This window comes from Haliotis rufescens, unplaced genomic scaffold (genome assembly GCF_023055435.1).
Source record: "Haliotis rufescens isolate VD_foot unplaced genomic scaffold, xgHalRufe1.0.p SCAF_2, whole genome shotgun sequence".
Taxonomy (NCBI): Eukaryota; Metazoa; Mollusca; class Gastropoda; order Lepetellida; family Haliotidae; genus Haliotis; species Haliotis rufescens.
In genome coordinates, this window is record NW_025963890.1 from 21407630 (window position 1) to 21427420 (window position 19791).

The 19791-nt window shown below is 43.4% G+C and overlaps 2 protein-coding genes across 5 annotated transcripts in view; one reads left to right on the forward strand and one right to left on the reverse strand.

The window, feature by feature from the left end:
- LOC124114200 (ADP-ribosylation factor GTPase-activating protein 1-like) overlaps positions 1-14053 on the reverse strand; it is a 114460-nt gene extending 100407 nt beyond the window's left edge. For all 3 annotated transcript variants that reach the window (XM_046474797.2, XM_046474796.2, XM_046474795.2), the window contains exons 1-3: positions 13889-14053; positions 9152-9261; positions 843-1014 (exon numbers count right to left, since the gene is read on the reverse strand). In XM_046474797.2, the coding sequence (XP_046330753.1) occupies positions 843-1014; positions 9152-9261; positions 13889-13948 (342 nt within the window). In that variant the 5' untranslated portion in view covers positions 13949-14053. The remainder of the gene's footprint in view (positions 1-842; positions 1015-9151; positions 9262-13888) is intronic.
- Positions 14054-14237: 184 nt separating this feature from the next.
- The window catches only part of LOC124114201 (transcription initiation factor TFIID subunit 2-like), a 42568-nt gene continuing 37014 nt past the window's right edge, over positions 14238-19791 (forward strand). For both annotated transcript variants that reach the window (XM_046474799.2, XM_046474800.2), the window contains exons 1-8: positions 14238-14430; positions 15895-15947; positions 16310-16382; positions 16787-16877; positions 17628-17746; positions 18081-18222; positions 19237-19431; positions 19595-19697. In XM_046474799.2, the coding sequence (XP_046330755.1) occupies positions 14385-14430; positions 15895-15947; positions 16310-16382; positions 16787-16877; positions 17628-17746; positions 18081-18222; positions 19237-19431; positions 19595-19697 (822 nt within the window). In that variant the 5' untranslated portion in view covers positions 14238-14384. The remainder of the gene's footprint in view (positions 14431-15894; positions 15948-16309; positions 16383-16786; positions 16878-17627; positions 17747-18080; positions 18223-19236; positions 19432-19594; positions 19698-19791) is intronic.

Genomic DNA, 19791 nt, shown 5'->3' on the forward strand with positions numbered 1-19791 from the left:
TGTACTTCTCACTGTTGTTCATCCCTAATGTATAACTACCTTATCTCTGAAGAGGGCTGCCGCTTTAATGTTGTACTTCTCACTGTTGTTCATCCCTAATGTATAACTACCTTATCTCTGAAGAGGGCTGCTGCTTTAGTGTTGTACTACTCACTGATGCTCATCCCTAATGTATAACTTACTACCTTATCTCTTATTTTAGTTGCACCTTTTACTAAATATATTTAAAATAATAATAACCCTAAGCGTAGCACTTCCGTGCAGATGATCACATTGTCGGTTATTTTTTTTCACATGGAACAATTTGACTAGTCACCGTCGAGGCTCCCACGCACGTGATCGTGAGAACTATATGTTGACATAGAATCTTTGAACTACTACAAATATGACTTTTAGCGAGTCAAAGTATGGCATTTATGATATATGTATCCATTCTCTGTCAACTAACGTTCATTTCAAGGCGTCAATAGCGGTAATCTTACCGTGATTGCCGTTAATAACATTGAGTTGTGCAATCTTCTAATCGCTACACACATGATTTTGCCGAAATTAATTAAAACAATATCAACAGGAATTTTGAATAAATTAATGAAATAACTTACAAACATAAGTCCAGATATACAAAGAACACTTTTTATAACCAGACAGTGTTACATTAATTACATGATTAATTTGCGTACTTCAGTATGGATTTGTTGACATATTTCTGGTGTTACGTGCGCACAGTAATGTCTTTGCATTGGGGGCAAAAAACATCAAAACTCATTATGGCACACCCCCTTCTACCCGGCTGTGTTTTTTTTCTTCAAAAAGTGTGCTTTATACTCAAGCAAATACGGTACCTTATCTCTGAAGAGAGCTGCAGCCTTAGTGTTGTACTTCTCACTGATGCTCATTCCTTCCTGGTAGTCAGGCTGAGATTTGAAGAACTCCTTGGTCTTACGGTTCCCTCCTGCCTTCATCTTCTCTAGCTCTGTGTCCTTCCACTTGTCCATCGTCACTGACCGGACAAAGCTGCAACCACCAACCAAACCATGAAGATTGGACTTTTAAAAATAAGAAACGAAGCTGTTTCATTATGGATGACATGAATTGAACCAACAACCTCCTGATCAGTAATCAGGTACTCTAACCACTAGACCGCAGAACTTTTCCACAGGAGGTACCATGTTTTGTGCATACTTCCTGGACGATTTTCAGTTTTTTCATTAGACTGTCGTAATGCACTGTAACACATAATATCAAACAAATAGTATTAAATGTTGTTTCAGCGGCATATAAGTCAGAAATTGTAGAATGTTCCTATTCAGAATATTCTATAAGTAATACGTTACCACTGTTATACCGAGGCTGTTGTCTCCCACAACTGCTGCTATAGCGAAATCTACCACAGAGATCTCAATTACCTCATGCAGCACGTGCATAGCCACCTAGCTGCCATGTGACACCCTTCACTCTTGTCTCTTGCGAGAGCAAGTGCTCGGGGGACGGACGGGCGGGCAGCAGCCCAGTGGTAGCGTATTACTTATAGAATATTCCGAATAGGAAAATTCTACAAATTACATTAAGTAATACGTTACCACTGTTATACCGAGGCTGACTACCACAGTAGGCGGTGGGGAGCACCTACAACCCGAATCCTGACTGCTAGCGTTCCTTCCGACCAGCGGAAGTAAACACCAAGGCGGAAGCACTCGATGCGCATGCACCTAACTAGGCGTTACCCTATAGGAATACCAAAGCACTGTCAAGCGCATACCGTAAGGCTCAATCGTCATTGCCAAAACGATGGGTGACTCCAAACGGCCCCACTGGATAGGTATTTCATCGCCGCAGCGGATGAGAACACTGTATCCGCGTGAGCTTAATCTTAGATCAGGTTAAACAGTCGAAAAGAGGGAAATTAATTTCATTCAGACCGTATATCCCAGAGCAAGCCTACTTAAAGTATGCATTAGGCGCGTGACCTAATTCCAGTATTTGTAAGCATGCATCACAAGGTTGGGATACACGACAGACAATTAAATACATAATTGTCAAAATACAAATAAGGACAAAGCACACAAAAAGTTGCCCTCACCTGTGGTGTGAGTGCGCTGGTTTGCGGGACCCCAACTCCTGTACCCACGGCAGTGGGAACATTGGAGTCGACCCAGATTGACCACCGTGCAAGGTCAGACGCCTGAGGAGTTCGGAATTGCGCTGGGCACACCCCTTAGGTGCCCGCTTGCGCCGCGATCCGCGGGCCAAGACGGTGCACACTCTCCACAACGGCATCAGCGACCTGTTTGAGGTAATGATTGGCAAAAACCGAGTCAGAACGCCAGTAACAACCTCGTAATATTCTGCGAACAGAGATATTCGAGTGTAAGGCAAATGTTGCCGCTAGCGCCCTGATCTCGTGCGGGTTTGACCCCGCTACCGGTAACCCCCGAGACCAGTACACCAGATTGACGACAGAACGAAGCCACAACGCAATTGAGTTGCGAGTTATGTCAACCGTGCGATTAGGGTTACACGAAATGAACAGACGGTCACGCACTTGTCTACGTTCATTCGAAGCCTTAAGATAATACTTAAGGGCCCTAACCGGACACAGCGGTCTGTCCTCAGTATCAGCAGGATGTAAGATTTCTTTGAGTGATCTTACAGTGAATTCACTCTCCGTTTGCCTGACTCTCTGATTCTTGGTGACGAAGCCCATGAGCAGGCCCAGGCTGACCGCTCCTTCGTCACCCCTATCGAATCGTACCTTGGCGACATCGAGTGCATGAATTTCGGATACACATGCCGCCGTGGCAAAGGAGAGGAGAAATGCTGTTTTCCAAGTCACATGCCGGAACGAAGCACTATGCAAGGGTTCATACGGAGCTTCCGTAAGTGATTGCAACACTAGGGAAAGATCCCAGGCCGGTGCCCGAAGGCGGCCCTTCTTAAGATCGTGCTGTTTGAAACCCTTGATAATACCCCGTATCACCGGCTCTTTGGAGAGACTGGTACCCATAGCAACGTCCCGTACCGTAGCAACGGACGAGACAAAGTTGGCAATGGAACCCCCGGAGAGTTTCCGGGTCTCTCGCAAGTGAGACATGAAACGAGCAATATCCTGCACAGATACCTTATCTGGCGAATGAATGTGATGTTTACAACACCACTTCGTGAAAATAACCCAACGTGCATTATACACCTTCTGGGTAGAATCACGATGCATACTAACGTATGCCCGAGACGCCCGGCAAGAAAAACCTGTACTCCTCAGACGCTCGGTGACAACATCCACGCGTGCAGATTGAACGGCCCTGCGTTTGGATGAAGCTGACGGGTGTGAGGGTGGATCAAGAGATCCGGTCTCACAGGCAGTGGAAGTGGCGACTGCGTGACCTGGGTCAGCAAGTCGGGGTACCACGATCTGTTCGGCCACATGGGAGCGATCAGTAACATTCGACAGCGAACTCCTCGGAGCTGGCTTAGAATGTGTGGTATCAACGCTGTCGGCGGGTAAGCATAAGCGTCCAAGCCCGTCCAGACTAACGCCAGAGCATCGTGATCGATGGCCCTCGGGTCCGGGACAGGTGATAGAAACAACGGGAGTTGATTGTTGAACCGCGTTGCGAACAGGTCGACCATCGGACGACCCAAACGTTCGCACAGCCACTGAAACACTACTGGGTTCAGCATCCACTCTGTGGGGCTCGGATCCTGAGGCCTCGATAGAGCATCGGCCAGTACGTACCGCACACCTGGGATGTGACGGGCGCGTATCTGGCACTGGACACTGTCCACCAGAGCGTAAAACTCGAACGTGAGATCGAGTAGCGAGTGACTGTGGGTTCCCCCCAGTTTGTTCACATAGGACACTACATTTGTGTTGTCGGTCGCCAGCATGAGCCGGGCGTCGACGAGACGATGCTTCCGGTGATTGACTGCGTTGATCACTGCCTTGAACTCGAGACAATTGATGTGAAGACCTAGTTCGTCTACGCACCACAGCCCCGAGCTCACCACCCCCTCTAGATGGGCGCCCCAGCCCACTAGAGAGGCGTCTGTATACAGGGTCAACGTAGCCCGGTAGGGCCGCATAGAGACGCCTGATAAGACATTGTAGGGGACCGTCCACCACTCCAGATGCGGTCGGAGCCGATCCGGGAGGGCGACGGTCGCACTGTTCACCTCCGTTGCTAACAACTGGATTAAAAACCGTTGCAGCGGGCGGAGTTGGAGACGACCCCGTTCGGTGCAGTCCTGGGCTGATACAAGTAGCCCTAACAGCTGTTCCCAAAAGTGAACAGTCTGTTGCACCGCTAAGACTTTGGCAATCATCGCCTGAATCTTGTGCCACCGGTCTGGGGGGACAAAGAGGCGATGGGACACCATGTTGAACCGACCTCCGATGAACAGCAAGTTCTGAGAAGGGGTTAACTCGCTCTTGGGGAGATTGATAATCCACCCCAATTGCTCAAAGAGCCCATGTGCGAAATGAGATGGCGTGACAGGGTGTCCGTCATTCGATTTGCTACTAGCGAGTCGTCCAGGTACGCGAAATACCGGACACCCCTCCTGTGGAGGAACCCCACTATGGGGGTGGTTAACCGGGTGAACAGCCAGGGAGCGGACGTGTGAATCATTCTGAGTTCGGCACGGTCCTACTTGGGAACGAGAAATATCCTGGAGTAAAACCCCGGTGTTATTTCTGGTAGAGCTAACTCCCGTACTGCCCCTTCTCCACCAACCTGCCGATGGCATCGGCGAGGATGGGAAGATCCGTTTCCGAATCGAAACCTGCCAACGGGGCAACAGTGAGCGGCGGATTCGCTTTGAGATCAAGCCGAGAGCCGTACCGAATCGTGTTGACCACCCACGGGTCGTCGAACACTTGTTCCCAATTCTCCCAGTAAGTCTGGAGTCTGGCTCCCACTGGGGAAGGAGAGGGGGCCCTGACAGGCTGCGGCAGGCGCAACTGTCCAGGGCCAAGTGACTCGGGTACGCCGAAGGGCCAACCGAAGATGGCGCTGTCGGCATACGAACCCCTCCAATGAGAGTCATCTGGAGGGGCCCTTGCCGTCCTTAGACGACTTGGGCTTCCCCCAGTTCCCCGTCTTCCCGCGAAAGGGCAGCTGATTGCCCATACCAGAGCCCTCAGGACGGGGCTACTTCCCAGAGGAAGAAGAACCCGACCCCTTAGACCTACCGGCCACAGCAGCCTGGGGCGCGCTCCGGTTAGGAGCGGCACCCAGGCGCCTATGCAGGGACCCAACAAGAGCAAGTGTGTGCCGAGAGTCCTCGGCAACGTACTCCAGGGAAGCATTTAAACTGAGCAGGCAGTTGTAAATGCGCTGGTCACGGTCCGTGGGAGAACCTTCGACCAGACAGGCCGCTGCAGCCAAGTAAGTGACTCCGTGAGACATGGAGTGCCGAGCGAGGACGTCCAGCTGGTGCAAGGTAGCTTGCGTTACCGTAGCAGCCGGTGGGGCACGGACACCCAACCGCTCAACATGGGCCTCCGCGGTAGGACCAGCCTCGGGAAAGGCAAGGTCATGTACCGGGAATAAACCCTTTCTCCACGACGTCGGAGGCAACGGGAGACCCCGACCGGAGGCCGCCGCAAAGGCGTTCTCCAAGGAAGGCTTGATACCGCGCAGCAAGGTTGATGCGGGGAAAGCCATGTCGGAAGACTCATCGTATACCTCGGAGGAACCCACAGTCGTGGATTCCCCGCGGTACCGGCCGGGGCATGTCCTCAAAGTGGCCGGGGACGGAACAGCCAGCGGCCTATCCTGAGATAAGGCCGCCAGCTTGGAGTCCACAAGTTATGCAAGTAATGCAGCGACGGAATCCCCGGACAGCACACGGGCCGCCAAGGGATCCGCCGCAGCCGTGGTGGTGGTACCCGCAAGGGGACCCCGACCGGACGAGCCGTATACCTCGGAGGAACCCACAGTCGTGGATTCCCCGCGGTACCGGCCGGGGCATGTCCACCAAAGTGGCTGGGGACGGAACAGCCAGCGGCCTATCCTGAGATAAGGCCGCCAGCTTGGAGTCCACAAGTTATGCAAGTAATGCAGCGACGGAATCCCCGGACAGCACACGGGCCGCCAAGGGATCCACCGCAGCCGTGGTGGTGGTACCCGCAAGGGGACCCCGACCGGACGAGCCGGCCACCACAGGGGTGGAAACGGACTGCACATACAGCCGGTAGCGCTCGCTTGCGGCACACCCCGCAGCTCCTGGGTGCGGGGGTAGAGGGGGTGGAGGACGGCGAAACATCCATGTCAGACATTTTGTTTGTACTATGAACAAAGAGCAAAACATGGTTACAACACACGCACCACAAATAGTCACAAACGAGTTTTTTCACAAGAAAATAAACGAGCAATGCGAATATAGAACATACACATATAACATATAGAGGTCTAAGTGATGTAAAAAACCCAAGATATACTAGAACAGGGGAACGTAAGACGCAACGTGCATACGAGACACCCCGCAAGTATATAGAAAAAAAGGGCGGGAAAAATATTTCCTTTTGGCGGGAAAATATTTCCAAGCGTATTTACAGCAAACGCCCCGTAAAAGCACAGTTTATTAGAGAGAATAAACAGTAATAAATATCACCGATTGGTCGGAGAAACTGGAACGCTTGAGCAGTTTATTGTACGTCTTGCTAGAGCAAGCGAAGAGACAAGAGTGAAGGGTGTCACATGGCAGCTAGGTGGCTACGCACGTGCTGCATGAGGTAATTGAGATCTCTGTGGTAGATTTCGCTATAGCAGCAGTTGTGGGAGACAACAGCCTCGGTATAACAGTGGTAACGTATTACTTAATGTAATAATCACTTCTCCTAAGTATGGTTGAACATGTAAATGCTCTTAGTCCAAATAGCCCATGGGTTCATACATTTTCAACCAAAACCTCTGAGGCATGTTTTCTTCTATACTCAAAAACCCACAGATAAAATAATAACATCTCAATGTTAGTGCAAAGTACATGGTGTGAGGTGCGGTGTGAGGTACATGCTGTGAGGTGCTGTGTGAGGTACATGCTGTGAGGTGCTGTGTGAGATACATGGTGTGAGGTGCTGTGTGAGGTACATGCTGTGAGGTACGGTGTGAGGTACATGCTGCGAGGTGCTGTGTGAAGTACATAGTGTGAGGTGCTGTGTGAGGTACACGGTGTGAGGTACATGGTGTGAGGTGCTGTGTGAGGTACATGCTGTGAGGTGCTGTGTGAGGTGCTGTGTGAGGTGAATGGTGTATGGTGCTGGGTGAGGTACATGCTGTGAGGTGCTGTGTGAGGTACATGCTGTGAGGTACGGTGTGAGGTACATGCTGCGAGGTGCTGTGTGAAGTACATAGTGGGAGGTGCTGTGTGAGGTACATAGTGTGAGGTGCTGTGTGAGGTACACGGTGTGAGGTGCTGTGTGAGGTACACGGTGTGAGGTGCTGTGTGAGGTGCATGGTGTGAGGTGCTGTGTGAGGTGCTGTGTGAGGTACATAGTGTGAGGTGAATGGTATATGGTGCTGGGTGAGGTACATAGTGTGAGGTGCTGTGCGAGGTACATGCTGTGAGGTGCTGTGTGAGGTACATGCTGTGAGGTGCTGTGTGAGGTACATGCTGTGAGGTGCTGTGTGATGTACATGCTGTGAGGTGCTGTGAGAAGTACATAGTGTGAGGTGCTGTGTGAGGTACATGCTGTGAGGTGCTGTGTGAAGTACATAGTGTGAGGTGCTGTGTGAGGTGCATGGTGTGAGGTGCTGTGAGAAGTACATAGTGTGAGGTGCTGTGTGAGGTACATGCTGTGAGGTGCTGTGTGAGGTACATGCTGTGAGGTGCTGTGTGAAGTACATAGTGTGAGGTGCTGTGTGAGGTGCATGGTGTGAGGTGCTGTGAGAAGTACATAGTGTGAGGTGCTGTGTGAGGTACATGCTGTGAGGTGCTGTGTGAGGTACATAGTGTGAGGTGCTGTGTGAGGTGCTGTGTGAGGTGCATGGTGTGAGGTGCTGTGTGAGGTGCATGGTGTGAGGTGCTGTGTGTGAGGTACATGCTGTGAGGTGCCGTGTGAGGTATATGGTGTGAGGTGCCGTGTGAGGTACACGGTGTGAGGTGCTGTGTGTGAGGTACATGCTGTGAGGTGCCGTGTGAGGTATATGCTGTGAGGTGCTGTGTGAGGTACATGGTGTGAGGTGCTGTGTGAGGTACATGGTGTGAGGTGCTGTGTTAGGTGCATGGTGTTAGGTGCATGGTGTGAGGTGCTGTGTGAGGTACATGCTGTGAGGTGCTGTGTGATGTATATAGTGTGAGGTGCTGTGTGAGGTACATAGTGTGAGGTGCTGTGTGAGGTACATGCTGTGAGGTGCTGTGTGATGTATATAGTGTGAGGTGCTGTGTGAGGTACATGCTTTGAGGTGCTGTGTGAAGTACATGCTGTGAGGTGCTGTGTGAGATACATGCTGTGAGGTGCTGTGTGAAGTACATGCTGTGAGGTGCTGTGTGAGGTACATAGTGTGAGGTGCTGTGTGCGGTACATGCTGTGAGGTGCTGTGTGAGGTACATGCTTTGAGGTGCTGTGTGAAGTACATGCTGTGAGGTGCTGTGTGAGGTACATAGTGTGAGGTGCTGTGTGAGGTACATGCTGTGAGGTGCTGTGTTAGGTACATAGTGTGAGGTGCTGTGTGAGGTACATGCTGTGAGGTGCTGTGTGAGGTACATGGTGTGAGGTCCTGTGTGAGGTACATGCTGCGAGGTGCTGTGTGAGGTACATGGTGTGAGTTGCTGTGTGAGGTACATGTTGTGAGTTGCTGTTTGAGGTACATGCTGCGAGGTGCTGTGTGAAGTACATGCTGTGAGGTGCTGTGTGAAGTACATGCTGTGAGGTGCTGTTTGAAGCACATGCTGTGAAGTGCTGTGTGAGGTACACGTTGTGAGGTGCTAGCAGGTATCCAGGGATTTTCTTGGGAGACAAATGTAGTGGTGAAAAGGTTCCCAATAATCACATAAACCTTTTTGAAATTTATCACTGTTGTAGACTGAATACAAACATAGTGTTGACAATGGCACGAAAATATACTTTTGCAACAGGACTAAATGACTACAAAGTAAATGTGTAACAATTTGAAAAGAGACTGGAACAGTTTAATCCTCTGAATCACTTTACCTGAGATGTACTCCAAGTCCTCGGTGTTTGCCAGAACACTCCAGGCAGATCCAGATCCCATAACTGACACTCACCCACTGTGGGTTATGAGCTCCACACTCAAAACAGTTCTGAAATAAACATTACCAGATTACTTTTTGTTTTATTTGTTTGTTGTAAAACTCCACACAATTGGGTGATTCTGGACCAGACAATCCAGTGTTGATGGTGATTGTCATCATGAGCATAGATCTACTTATTGGGAATACGATGACATACATCAACCAAGTCAGCATGCCTGACTAACTGATCCCGTCAGTCGCCTCTTATGACATGTATAGGTTTCTGGAAACCAATTCTAACCCACATCTTAAAAGCACAGCTGATAAGGTCTGTGATGACTAGGGCAGCCAACCATTTCAGGGATTTATATAAACCTGCTCAGAGGCCGCCATTCAGCCCCAAATCAGCAACAAATGCCAGTAAAAATTCCCAAGTTGGACTTAAACATTTCCCAATTCATGTTCATATTGTTAAACAGACAATCCAGTGATTGACACGATGAGCCACAATCTACTCAATTGTGATGTGATGACATGCATCAATCAAGTCAGCTATTCTGACCAACCGATCCTGTTAGTCGCCTCTAAGGACAAGCATGGGTTGCTGTAGGCCAATTCTAAGCCGGATCTTCATTAGGTGGACATAGTCATGATAGTAGTGTGATATTAGTATAGAGCATGTGTGGGATGAAATCCACTAGATACCATTTGCGATTTGGCATCAGAGTTGCAGAGAATATGGCTTTCCACAAGCCTTCCATGCCCATTTGATAAACTCCATGCGCTGCGATGCACTGCTTTTATCACTGCTCATGGTGGGCAGACCTGTTATTAAGTTTGTGACATTGTAATATTAATACTATGTCTACATACATCATGTACATCCCTGTGTGATCTTACCCTGCTGGATAGATAGGGGCCAGAGATATTTTTAAATCATAGCAGTGAATCCCAATTGTTGGCATTGGTCCGTGGTCACATGGTGGTACAGTAAATTATTTCAGATTTGTTAACCCATCATGAAGAGTGTTGATGGCAAATAGGATAATGAGTGAGTTGGGGTTTACAGCACTTTTAGCAATTTTCCAACAATATCATGGCAGGAGACACCAGAAGTGGTTGGTTGGTTGGTTTGTTGTTTAATGCCGCACTCAGCAATATTCCAGCTATATGACGACGGTCTGTAAATAATCAAATCTGGTCCAGACAATTCAGTGATCAATATCATGAGCATCGACCCACGCAATTGGGATCGATGACATGCATCAACCAAGTCAGCGAGCCTGACCACCCAATCCTGTTAGTCACCTTTAACGGCAAGCATGGGTTGCTGAAGGCCTATTCTACCCCGGATCTTCACGGGTCACACCAAAAGTGGACTTCACACATCATGCACATAGTAACCATATGGCGAATTGAACGCGGACCTTTGGATTGACAAGTGAATGCCTTGATCACAAAGTTACCCTGGCCCCATTAGGGCAATGACCATTCTGAAGTGAGTAACAAAACATAATCTTTCACATGTTCAGTTGAGTACTGTTTTAAAACTAGTGATCAGGTCTGTGACATCTTACAGTGATGGAAGTTAAGGGAGGTCCTAGAGGACCTACATTTTTTCTTAACACTTAACCATGTTAACAACTGGGCTGTGACAAGGACCCTTTGACTTCCACGCAGAGTCCGAAATTACTGCCTGCCTGCCTGCCTGTGGCTGGTAACATTTCTGTCGGGCTGCATGAAGGTATCCTCCACCTGTCCTACTGTCTGGCAGATACTTTTAAGACTACTTACACACTTCTTGAAGATTCCCAAGTAATTGTTTGCATTATTTCAGCTGACTCAAGACAAGATTCGTCCATAATTTTGTGTGTGATTTTTTAATATCTATATTGTCTGAAAGCAGGATGGTAACTTTGAAGATGGGCAGGCAACACTTATGGGTCACCTGCTTGACTTGCCGGGTTTTAAATTAATTTCAAACACTGCTTCCATGCTTAAGTTTGCTGTCTTAAATACAGTGGATGTAATGTGATGAGAAGGAAAATAACATTATGACAACTCCGGTTTCAAATGAACTGAGATACATATTACTAGTAACACAGACAATAGTAATATTGTAGATCATTGTAGATCATGATAGATAACTAGCTGGCAATGAACATGATGAAAGGCACTGTATTTATATCAGTGACAGCTGTAACAGTAGACATAATAGAAGAAGGGATTTTATTACTTGCATGAACAGAGCACCCATTTAATAAACATACAGCTGTGTTACACATTGTGTACTACCAAAGCATGTGATTATGTATTGCAGGAACAAGTTTCACTAACAAATATTGAAAACTCCAAACATCTCTGGGCCTTTTCAATGACATTGCGTTTAGAGATGATAGATCACTGAGAGGAGCTTATGCACACTCGATGACCCCTGCAACCCTGTTGCTTGGCTGATGTCACATGGCATTGTTTCGCTGGTGGAACTTCTAACAAAATTCCACAAATTACGTAATAGGACATTGTGACGTGATTGTAAACTTTGTGGTGCAGTGGCCTGTCCACAAGGCGATAGGAGCACAACGACAGTCATAAGTCTATGTTAAAGTATGGGAGTTATGATAACCTTAGCGCTACGAACCCTGAATTCTAAAGGTAGGGGTTTTATTTGGTATCAAATAATATATGTCAACTTTTGACATGTTTGAAGAATTATTCTATTAAACTCAATTGGATTATGCTGAAGACCTCATAGATGTCTGCCTATTCACACACAACAGGGAAATTTGAAAGCATTATCATAAACGGCAAGTAATAAATAAACGACTAAACTCACTCACATGTACCACCGATTTTATGAAACTCGTGAATAAATCAGGTATCTCTCATGCTTTCACTCGTCAGATACCAGTACTATTCACTTGTTTCATAAAACTGGTATTACACAGGAGCTTGCTTAAATATATTCAAAACAATAAATTCTAATCAGTGCTGTATTACAATCTTATTAAAATCAGATCTTAGTTCTCACTGCCACTAAACAAAGATCTGAGGACATCCCAATACAGGTCATGTCAGAACGACCTTTCATCCAACGTATCAGAGCACCACTTACCAGATCGAGTAAGTGAAAGTTGGTATGTGTTTCCTCATGAAGCACCATCAACAAGGTTAACCCGAGGTATTCCGAACGATAATAAAATTTCAACTTTAAATGTGGGAAATGTATAGGGCTATATCATATCATGTCTATTTGGTGTTTATTACTGAACAGATGGGACAAATCACAGGCAGGCATATATTTCCAATAATTGCAGTTATATGTTCCTTCAAATGGAAAAGGAAATTCAGATACAACACAAAGATCAGTTTGCAACACAATCTGCACATTGAACCCAATAAACATGATGAAGCATATTACAACAGGCAGCCAAACAGCTGTGAACCAGTCTGATGTTTATTTTAATTAGCTGTCAATCAGTCACTTGCCTGGAAAGATGGTCCACTGATCAGCAGTTAACAGTCCTGTGCAGGCCTGATCATGTTAATTATGTTTACTGATCGCTGATGTTCACATTTATATCTTTTATGCCTTTAGTCCACCATCAATAGTTATTGCGAATACACCCCCAGTACAGAGGGAAGTGAAATCACTGGATGCAGTTACTGAACATATTTTCCAGTTATCACAGTTATTTATATGTATCAATGGAATTAGTGAAATTTAACAGGAACAACCAATGGTAACAAACTTCAATTTCTAGACAAAATAAACTGTTGATTTGATAACCAACCAATTATGGCTGTCCCTGTCTTTAACATTAACAATAGCTGAGTGAAAGAAATCTGGGTTTTTTCAGTTTGATTTGGGATGTATCCTGTTATTTGCAGGACGAAATATTGTTGTATCATTTGTACCAGTGATTGATACTAAGGAGGTGCTTGAGAACTTTGGCAGTTGTATATTAGAATATAAGGATAACATTTATCATGTTCATAAATGAATATAATCTAATATTTTTCGCACTGTAACTCCATAACAAGGATTTTTTTTTTACTATTATGCTTCATTTGAACACTATGTATTGTTGGGATTTTATAATTTCTTTTGCATTGGGTCGATTATTTGCATTAGGATAGGGATGTGCAGTTGCTCTGTGGGTATCTATGGGTTTAAAGCCGGTTCTCTACACATATCTTTGAATATAAAAATGAGATAATGGCAAAAGACTGTCAAATTATGTTTGTTGAAATCATCATTAAAATAAATATCAACCCTACATATTGCTGTAATGATTAAGTGTGAACATATTTTTCATGTTTGTATAATTTCAGAAAGAGGAAAATATATGTTCAGTGACTATTTACATGTTGTATTATATACCCTCTAAGTTAAATCCTTTTATCTTGCAGCTGTCATTTTTTCTGTCCTGAGTATCGTAAATCGAGATTTTCTTGAAGACCATAAGAAGTGTAGAATGAAAAGAACGTTTTCGACATTATTCCTGGACACGTATATACAATAACAGAGTCAATAGTATGTCTGACTTTATATCAACTAACCAGATATATATCCTAAAGAGAAATCCCATATTGAAAGTTAGCAGGTGGCTGGTCCACAATGACATCACACGTGAGAACGACCACTGACGTAAACAAATTTATTTTACCCTCACCAAAAAATATTACAACTTACATTGTTGTCATCTTTAATCTTCAGATCCTTTAGAACCCGTCTAGTTCTTGGACTAGCCATATTCCCGTTTTCTTGAAATCACAAATTTAATTGATTTCTACCAGATATTTTCCCAGGCGTTGAATAAGTCAACTGGTGAGTTGTCAATCCGCCATCAATGTACTAGAGTAAAGTGGTTTGTGTTGTTTTCGCATAATGAAGAAGTATTGACACAGGTGTCATTCAGAAATGACAAAAAAATTGTATTTAAAAAAATATAGTCAAACATACTGCAGGTAAATATCCGTGTTCAGTAAAAGGAGATCTTTAGGTTTATAATACGAAACTACATTTGAACCTATTCATTATAAAATGGCGGCTCCCTGAAGTCAACAATGAATCGCACGAAGTAAACACGGGGAAAGCCGCTGATTGCCGATGTGTCATGATGTGTGCATTGTTACGCTATGAAGACTGAAGATATTTATTTGCTGTACACCAGACAACGAAACAAGAAATGAAGAAGGAACCGAAAATTGATAATCACCGTCCATACAAAATATGTACGTCTCCATGTTTCTAAATTTGAAGTTTCCAAACTCTCCCTACTCGTAACTTTACAGCTGCTTATTGTGCTACACTCCCTGACTGGAACTGTCATTTCTGTTAATCACCCCCAAAACATGATAAAGTCATAAACAATCTGGACCCAACACTGGATTTCAAAGTGTTCATAAATTTCAATCAAACATTTATCAACCACAACTGTGTTATAGCATTACCATTTGCCATAGACTTGGAACATAATTGATAATCATCATGGAACATCTTGTATATCAACAAAATACTGCTAAGTTTTGTTATCAGCACATATAGTTTACAATAATAAAACATTGGAGGATCTTGATCCATTTTTGAAATGAGAGAAGTATAAATGCAAGAATTAACAGAAGAAATGATTCTAGGACACATTCCCTTTTTGCACTTTTGATTTTAGCAGAAAATGTATATCTGCAAGTTTTCTAGTAATTAATATTGACGCTACATTGAATAGGCAAAATGGGTTATCTCCCTTTCCTTGTAAGGTGTACAGTGATTGTAGTGTGATAATGACATACATTGGAACTTGAAGGCATCACTGAAATATTAAGTCAAAGGTGCCAATGAAGAACTACATCCCTATAGTATTAGGAAGAGATACCATTCTTTTCACACATGTTCAATAAGCCTACAAACACACTGTATTTTGAGTGCAGCATTGAAATTTGATTGCATCAAAGATGTGTACAGATGTATATACATCTTTGATTGCACCTAAAAACTTTGTGTTGTGCCTTGACCAGATAAAGAGACCATATTAATCCATGAAAATTTTACATGCATCTCCATCATTGAATAATGAACTGTGTTTTCAATTTTTCGATGAAACCTCTCCATATTGAACACACAGGTGTCTGTCTCAGATGCCACTGAAAGAAGTTGTCTCAGACCTGGTAACATGGTACTATGAGCAATGCAATGACTTCATTATAGGAGACAATAAAATGCTGCTCCAAAGGCACACCACTTTATATATGATATTGAATAGCACTTGAATGAAAAAAGACCACATATAATTGTATGTATGGACATGATAGGCAAATTGTTGAAATCAAGAAATATCAAAAGGTGGAAGATATATGGATGTCAACGTCTTTATTATGAAGAACAGAATGTTTCGGAGTATATGGTTACTCCTTCATCAGGTGAATGAATGCCATGAGGCAGAGAGCACATATATATATATGTACATGTAAGGACAACAAAATTAATAAGATAACAAAAGGTGGAAAATAACAAAGGGTAGAATGTAACAAGAATGTAACAAGGGAATCATCTCACCAATCTTGCCAAAACTGAAAAGCATACTTTTAGCATTGATCAGATTGGGTATCTAATAATATTATTTCAAATATTATTATTTACTTGGATAAGACATTAAGATATTACATTTAAATACAGACATTATAATAACCTTTCTATTTCAGCCCATCAGACACTCTGTATCACTGCCATCAACTTCGAGAAACAATCATTGATTGTAAGTTTTATTAACTTTTGTTACAAAGTAATGTTAACATTAATTGGAAGTTTCAAAATAAGCCATTCTCATTTCAGCTCTTCTTTTGTATTTCATCATGTCAAAAATCCAAAGATTTCAAGTGGAAGAAAATAAATGACTGGTTGTCGGTCAAATGAACGTTTGATAATTTTCAGGACATTAATTCTGTAACTTTAAAAATTACCATTACCAGTGGGCATAAAGGATCCTGTACAAATAAATATAATGGACCAGAGAGCATAATTCATGATAATTTATTGTTTGAATTATGTGACCTTAATGTGATCTTTTATAAACTTCTTTTTGTAAACACTTTATATCCAGGTTGTTTTTATTGACAGGGTTATGTGGAGCTGAGTCTTTATCCCCAGAAGCCAGACTTGCGGAGGTTAAAGATCAACAGTAAACAATGCAGTATCCTTTCCTAGTCTGATCTTTCAGTTACAAGTTAATGCAGGATCACTGGTCTGATATATAGTATTACATAATGGTAGACCCCACACAAGCATTCTAGAAATGCACCATTAACCTGGTCAGCAGTTGGGGTTGTGGGTTGCTTGAGGTTAGCTGCTTGTATTGAAATTTTAGGACATCAATTTTTTAGTTTTTAACATTCGGGCAATGACATGGACCTTTTTTCTAACAGGCTATATTTCAAACATTAGAAATTGAGGTAGCACATTAATGTGCATGTATTTAGACATGTTGCTTAAAAAAATAACACATTAACTTATAGAAAGTAGGATGTTTTCATTCATGTTATAGACGAACGTTAAATACTCTGAATGCAGACCAGTGAACTTCCTTAACAAGCTTAGGAATCTACCGAGTATGTATCAATGATACCTGGGAAGCGGCCTTCCTCTACAATGACCCAACACTGGAGATCTGTCAAGGAGATGCCAAACAGTAAGTGTTAATGTTCATATATGTCAAAACACAAAGATTTTAAAACATTTTTGATTTTACCATACCCGTTTATTGGGGAAATCATGTTGTGATTCTGCATGAAATAACAGTAAATTGGTCATACTACATTTGCACTACGTGGGGAATGAATGGGTTACCAGTATTCTATATCTGTCTAAACTTACTTTGTTGTTTAACACTGCACTCAGCAATATTCTAGCTATATGATGCTGACCTGTAAATGATCATGTCTGGACTGGCCAAACCAGTTATTGATAGTATGAGCAACACCCCTCGTTGTCGGTGCATGATGACGTGCACTCAGTGAAGTCAACAAGTGACCATCTGATCTATTTAGTCTCCTCATATGACAATCATTGGTTCCTCTGGACCTATTTGAACCCGGAATCACCATTGAGATGCTTGTTTTAAGAGATATGTAAACCATGCAATCAGACTGGACACAAATTGTAACCACTTATCCTCCTCTTTCTGTGGTTGTCTCAAGAGATGAGTAAGAGGAGTAGTGGGTGGTTACATTGACCGGACTGTATGTTATTGTAACACTACATGGATCAACATTTGGTTTCCTTGGAGAAAATGCAGTTATTTACAGGTCATTGCTGATATTTCTGGAATATTGCTGACTGTTGGGAAAACAGCATTCATCCACTAACATTAACATGTCATAATATTGAAACCACCAAACAGTCTCATTTTTTGCAGTTAATGAGAAAATGATGTTTTCAGGCGGAATCTTGACTTTTTCCAAAACTGTCATCTGTCGGCCATGACAGCTGTAGAAGCAGACAATGCCAATGGGGAGGTGACAATCAGGCTCCCCCAAGAAGCCTTCCCTTTAATGGCAGGTAAGACATATTGGCCTTTGCAATTCCTCCTGTAATTTGCTGAACAGTTCTGAATGCATCGTTTCTCTTGCCTTATTACTTACGACATCCAGGTAACATTACATGAAGCATTGTAATTTTGCAACACATGGCCTTTCATCATGCATATGGTAATTTTGGTATTAAATAACGATGTTATATAACTGAATGAAAATTAACTTTGTATATTTTAAGAAATATAAGTTGTTCTCTTTCTGCTGAGTTATGCTGCACAAAACATGAACTGAAGTGAATGAACTCTGTGATTGTCATATCTGCAGTGAATGTGTTACAACGATGATTGTTGTAATTCCAGACATGCGTGCCATAAGGATCTCCATTGAGTTTTCACTTGACAGCCCAAAAGGAGGTGTACATTTTGTTGTGCCCAACATTGAAGGCAGTTTGGCTGAGAGGGGAGCTCATATGTTCTCCTATGGCCATGAAAATTCATCAAGGTAGTGTGTACTGTGGTGCATGAAAAGTTGAGAAACAACAGGTTAATTACTGTAAATCTTGAAATTAATGCGAGCATGAATTAAATGAGAAAAATGCGAGTGGTCTTTGCTCGCATTAACTAACTTCGCATTTATGTCTCCAAATGACCATCCAACAATAAGACGGCCTCACTGCACACTTTGGATAGCGGAAATAGCAACTTGAATATAAACACAAACAGTTTAAAGAGCAGCAGTTGTAACAAGTATATAACAATGTCATTCAAAGAATAGGAATTACACAATAGGCATCCGGTGAGTTAACACTGCTGGGGTCAAAAGTTCTACCCACTCGTGGTGTCAAGCTTAATGTAAGGATATGTATCATTCCCTTAGGGATGGGGTGGGGGGAGTTGCATTGATGTTGAGTCACATTTTTGGCTAGGGGTCAGCAGTCATATTAATTGGAGACTTAATTTACAGATTTACAGTAATTAATTGTTTGTTGGCCGTAACTCAAACTGGCAATAATCTTTTTGGGAATGTCTTTTAATATATGTGTGTATTGAAACTTTATAATCAAGACATTATAAGAGTTGTTTCTAATGTTAGGCAGCATAGCCCCACAGTGAAATTGGTTTGTCTTACTGAACAGATATTGGTGTTCAGATTTGTTTTGTTGACACTTTGTTAGTGAACATCCAACATGTCAAAGCATTGATCCGTCTATCATGTTTTTGACAATCATTTTTTTTTTTTACCTGTAACAACAAATGAGAAACATTTGTGGATTGTGGATATCATCTATATTATGTGCCTTGTTCCGACTTCAGACATTTATGACTTAAGATCTAATGAATGGAAGATGCAGAATAGAGTTTTAATTGTTTATTCTTATGTAGTTTTCAACATAAAATATTTTATGAAAATCAGATTTAACATTCAAGTACACATTCTCTGGGGGAATGTCACCCCATTGTCTGATTACCTAACATATATATCTTTTTTTTTATCACAATATTTTTTTTTCGGCAGGCTATGGTTCCCCTGTGTGGACACATTTTCAGAGCCGTGTTCATGGAAGCTGGAGTTCACTGTTGACCGAGAGATGACTGCTGTGTCTTGTGGGGATCTGATTGAGGTCATCTACACACCGGACATGAAGAAGAAGACCTTTCATTACTACTTGTCAACACCAACCGCAGCCCCCAACATAGCCCTGGCCGTTGGGTATGTCAGTGTTTAGGAGTCATTGTATTCAGGGATCAGAATCTTCCATGGATCTGCTGATTTATTAGCTGGGACTTTTCAGATCCAATATATATTCTTGGATTAGGTAGAAAATACATATATGGGCAATCATAGATATTTGAACTAGCTGTTTGTTTTGCAGCCCATTTGAGATCCTGGTTGATCCCAACATGCATGAAGTGACCCACTTCTGTTTGCCCCACCTGTCGTCAGTGCTGAAACACACCACCAGCTACCTACATGAGGTAAGTCCTCGGGTTCAACGTGAGTACAGGCAGTAGGCAGAAACCTGCACAAGGTGAGCAAACTGGAAATCATCGTTGGAAATATTTTATCAAC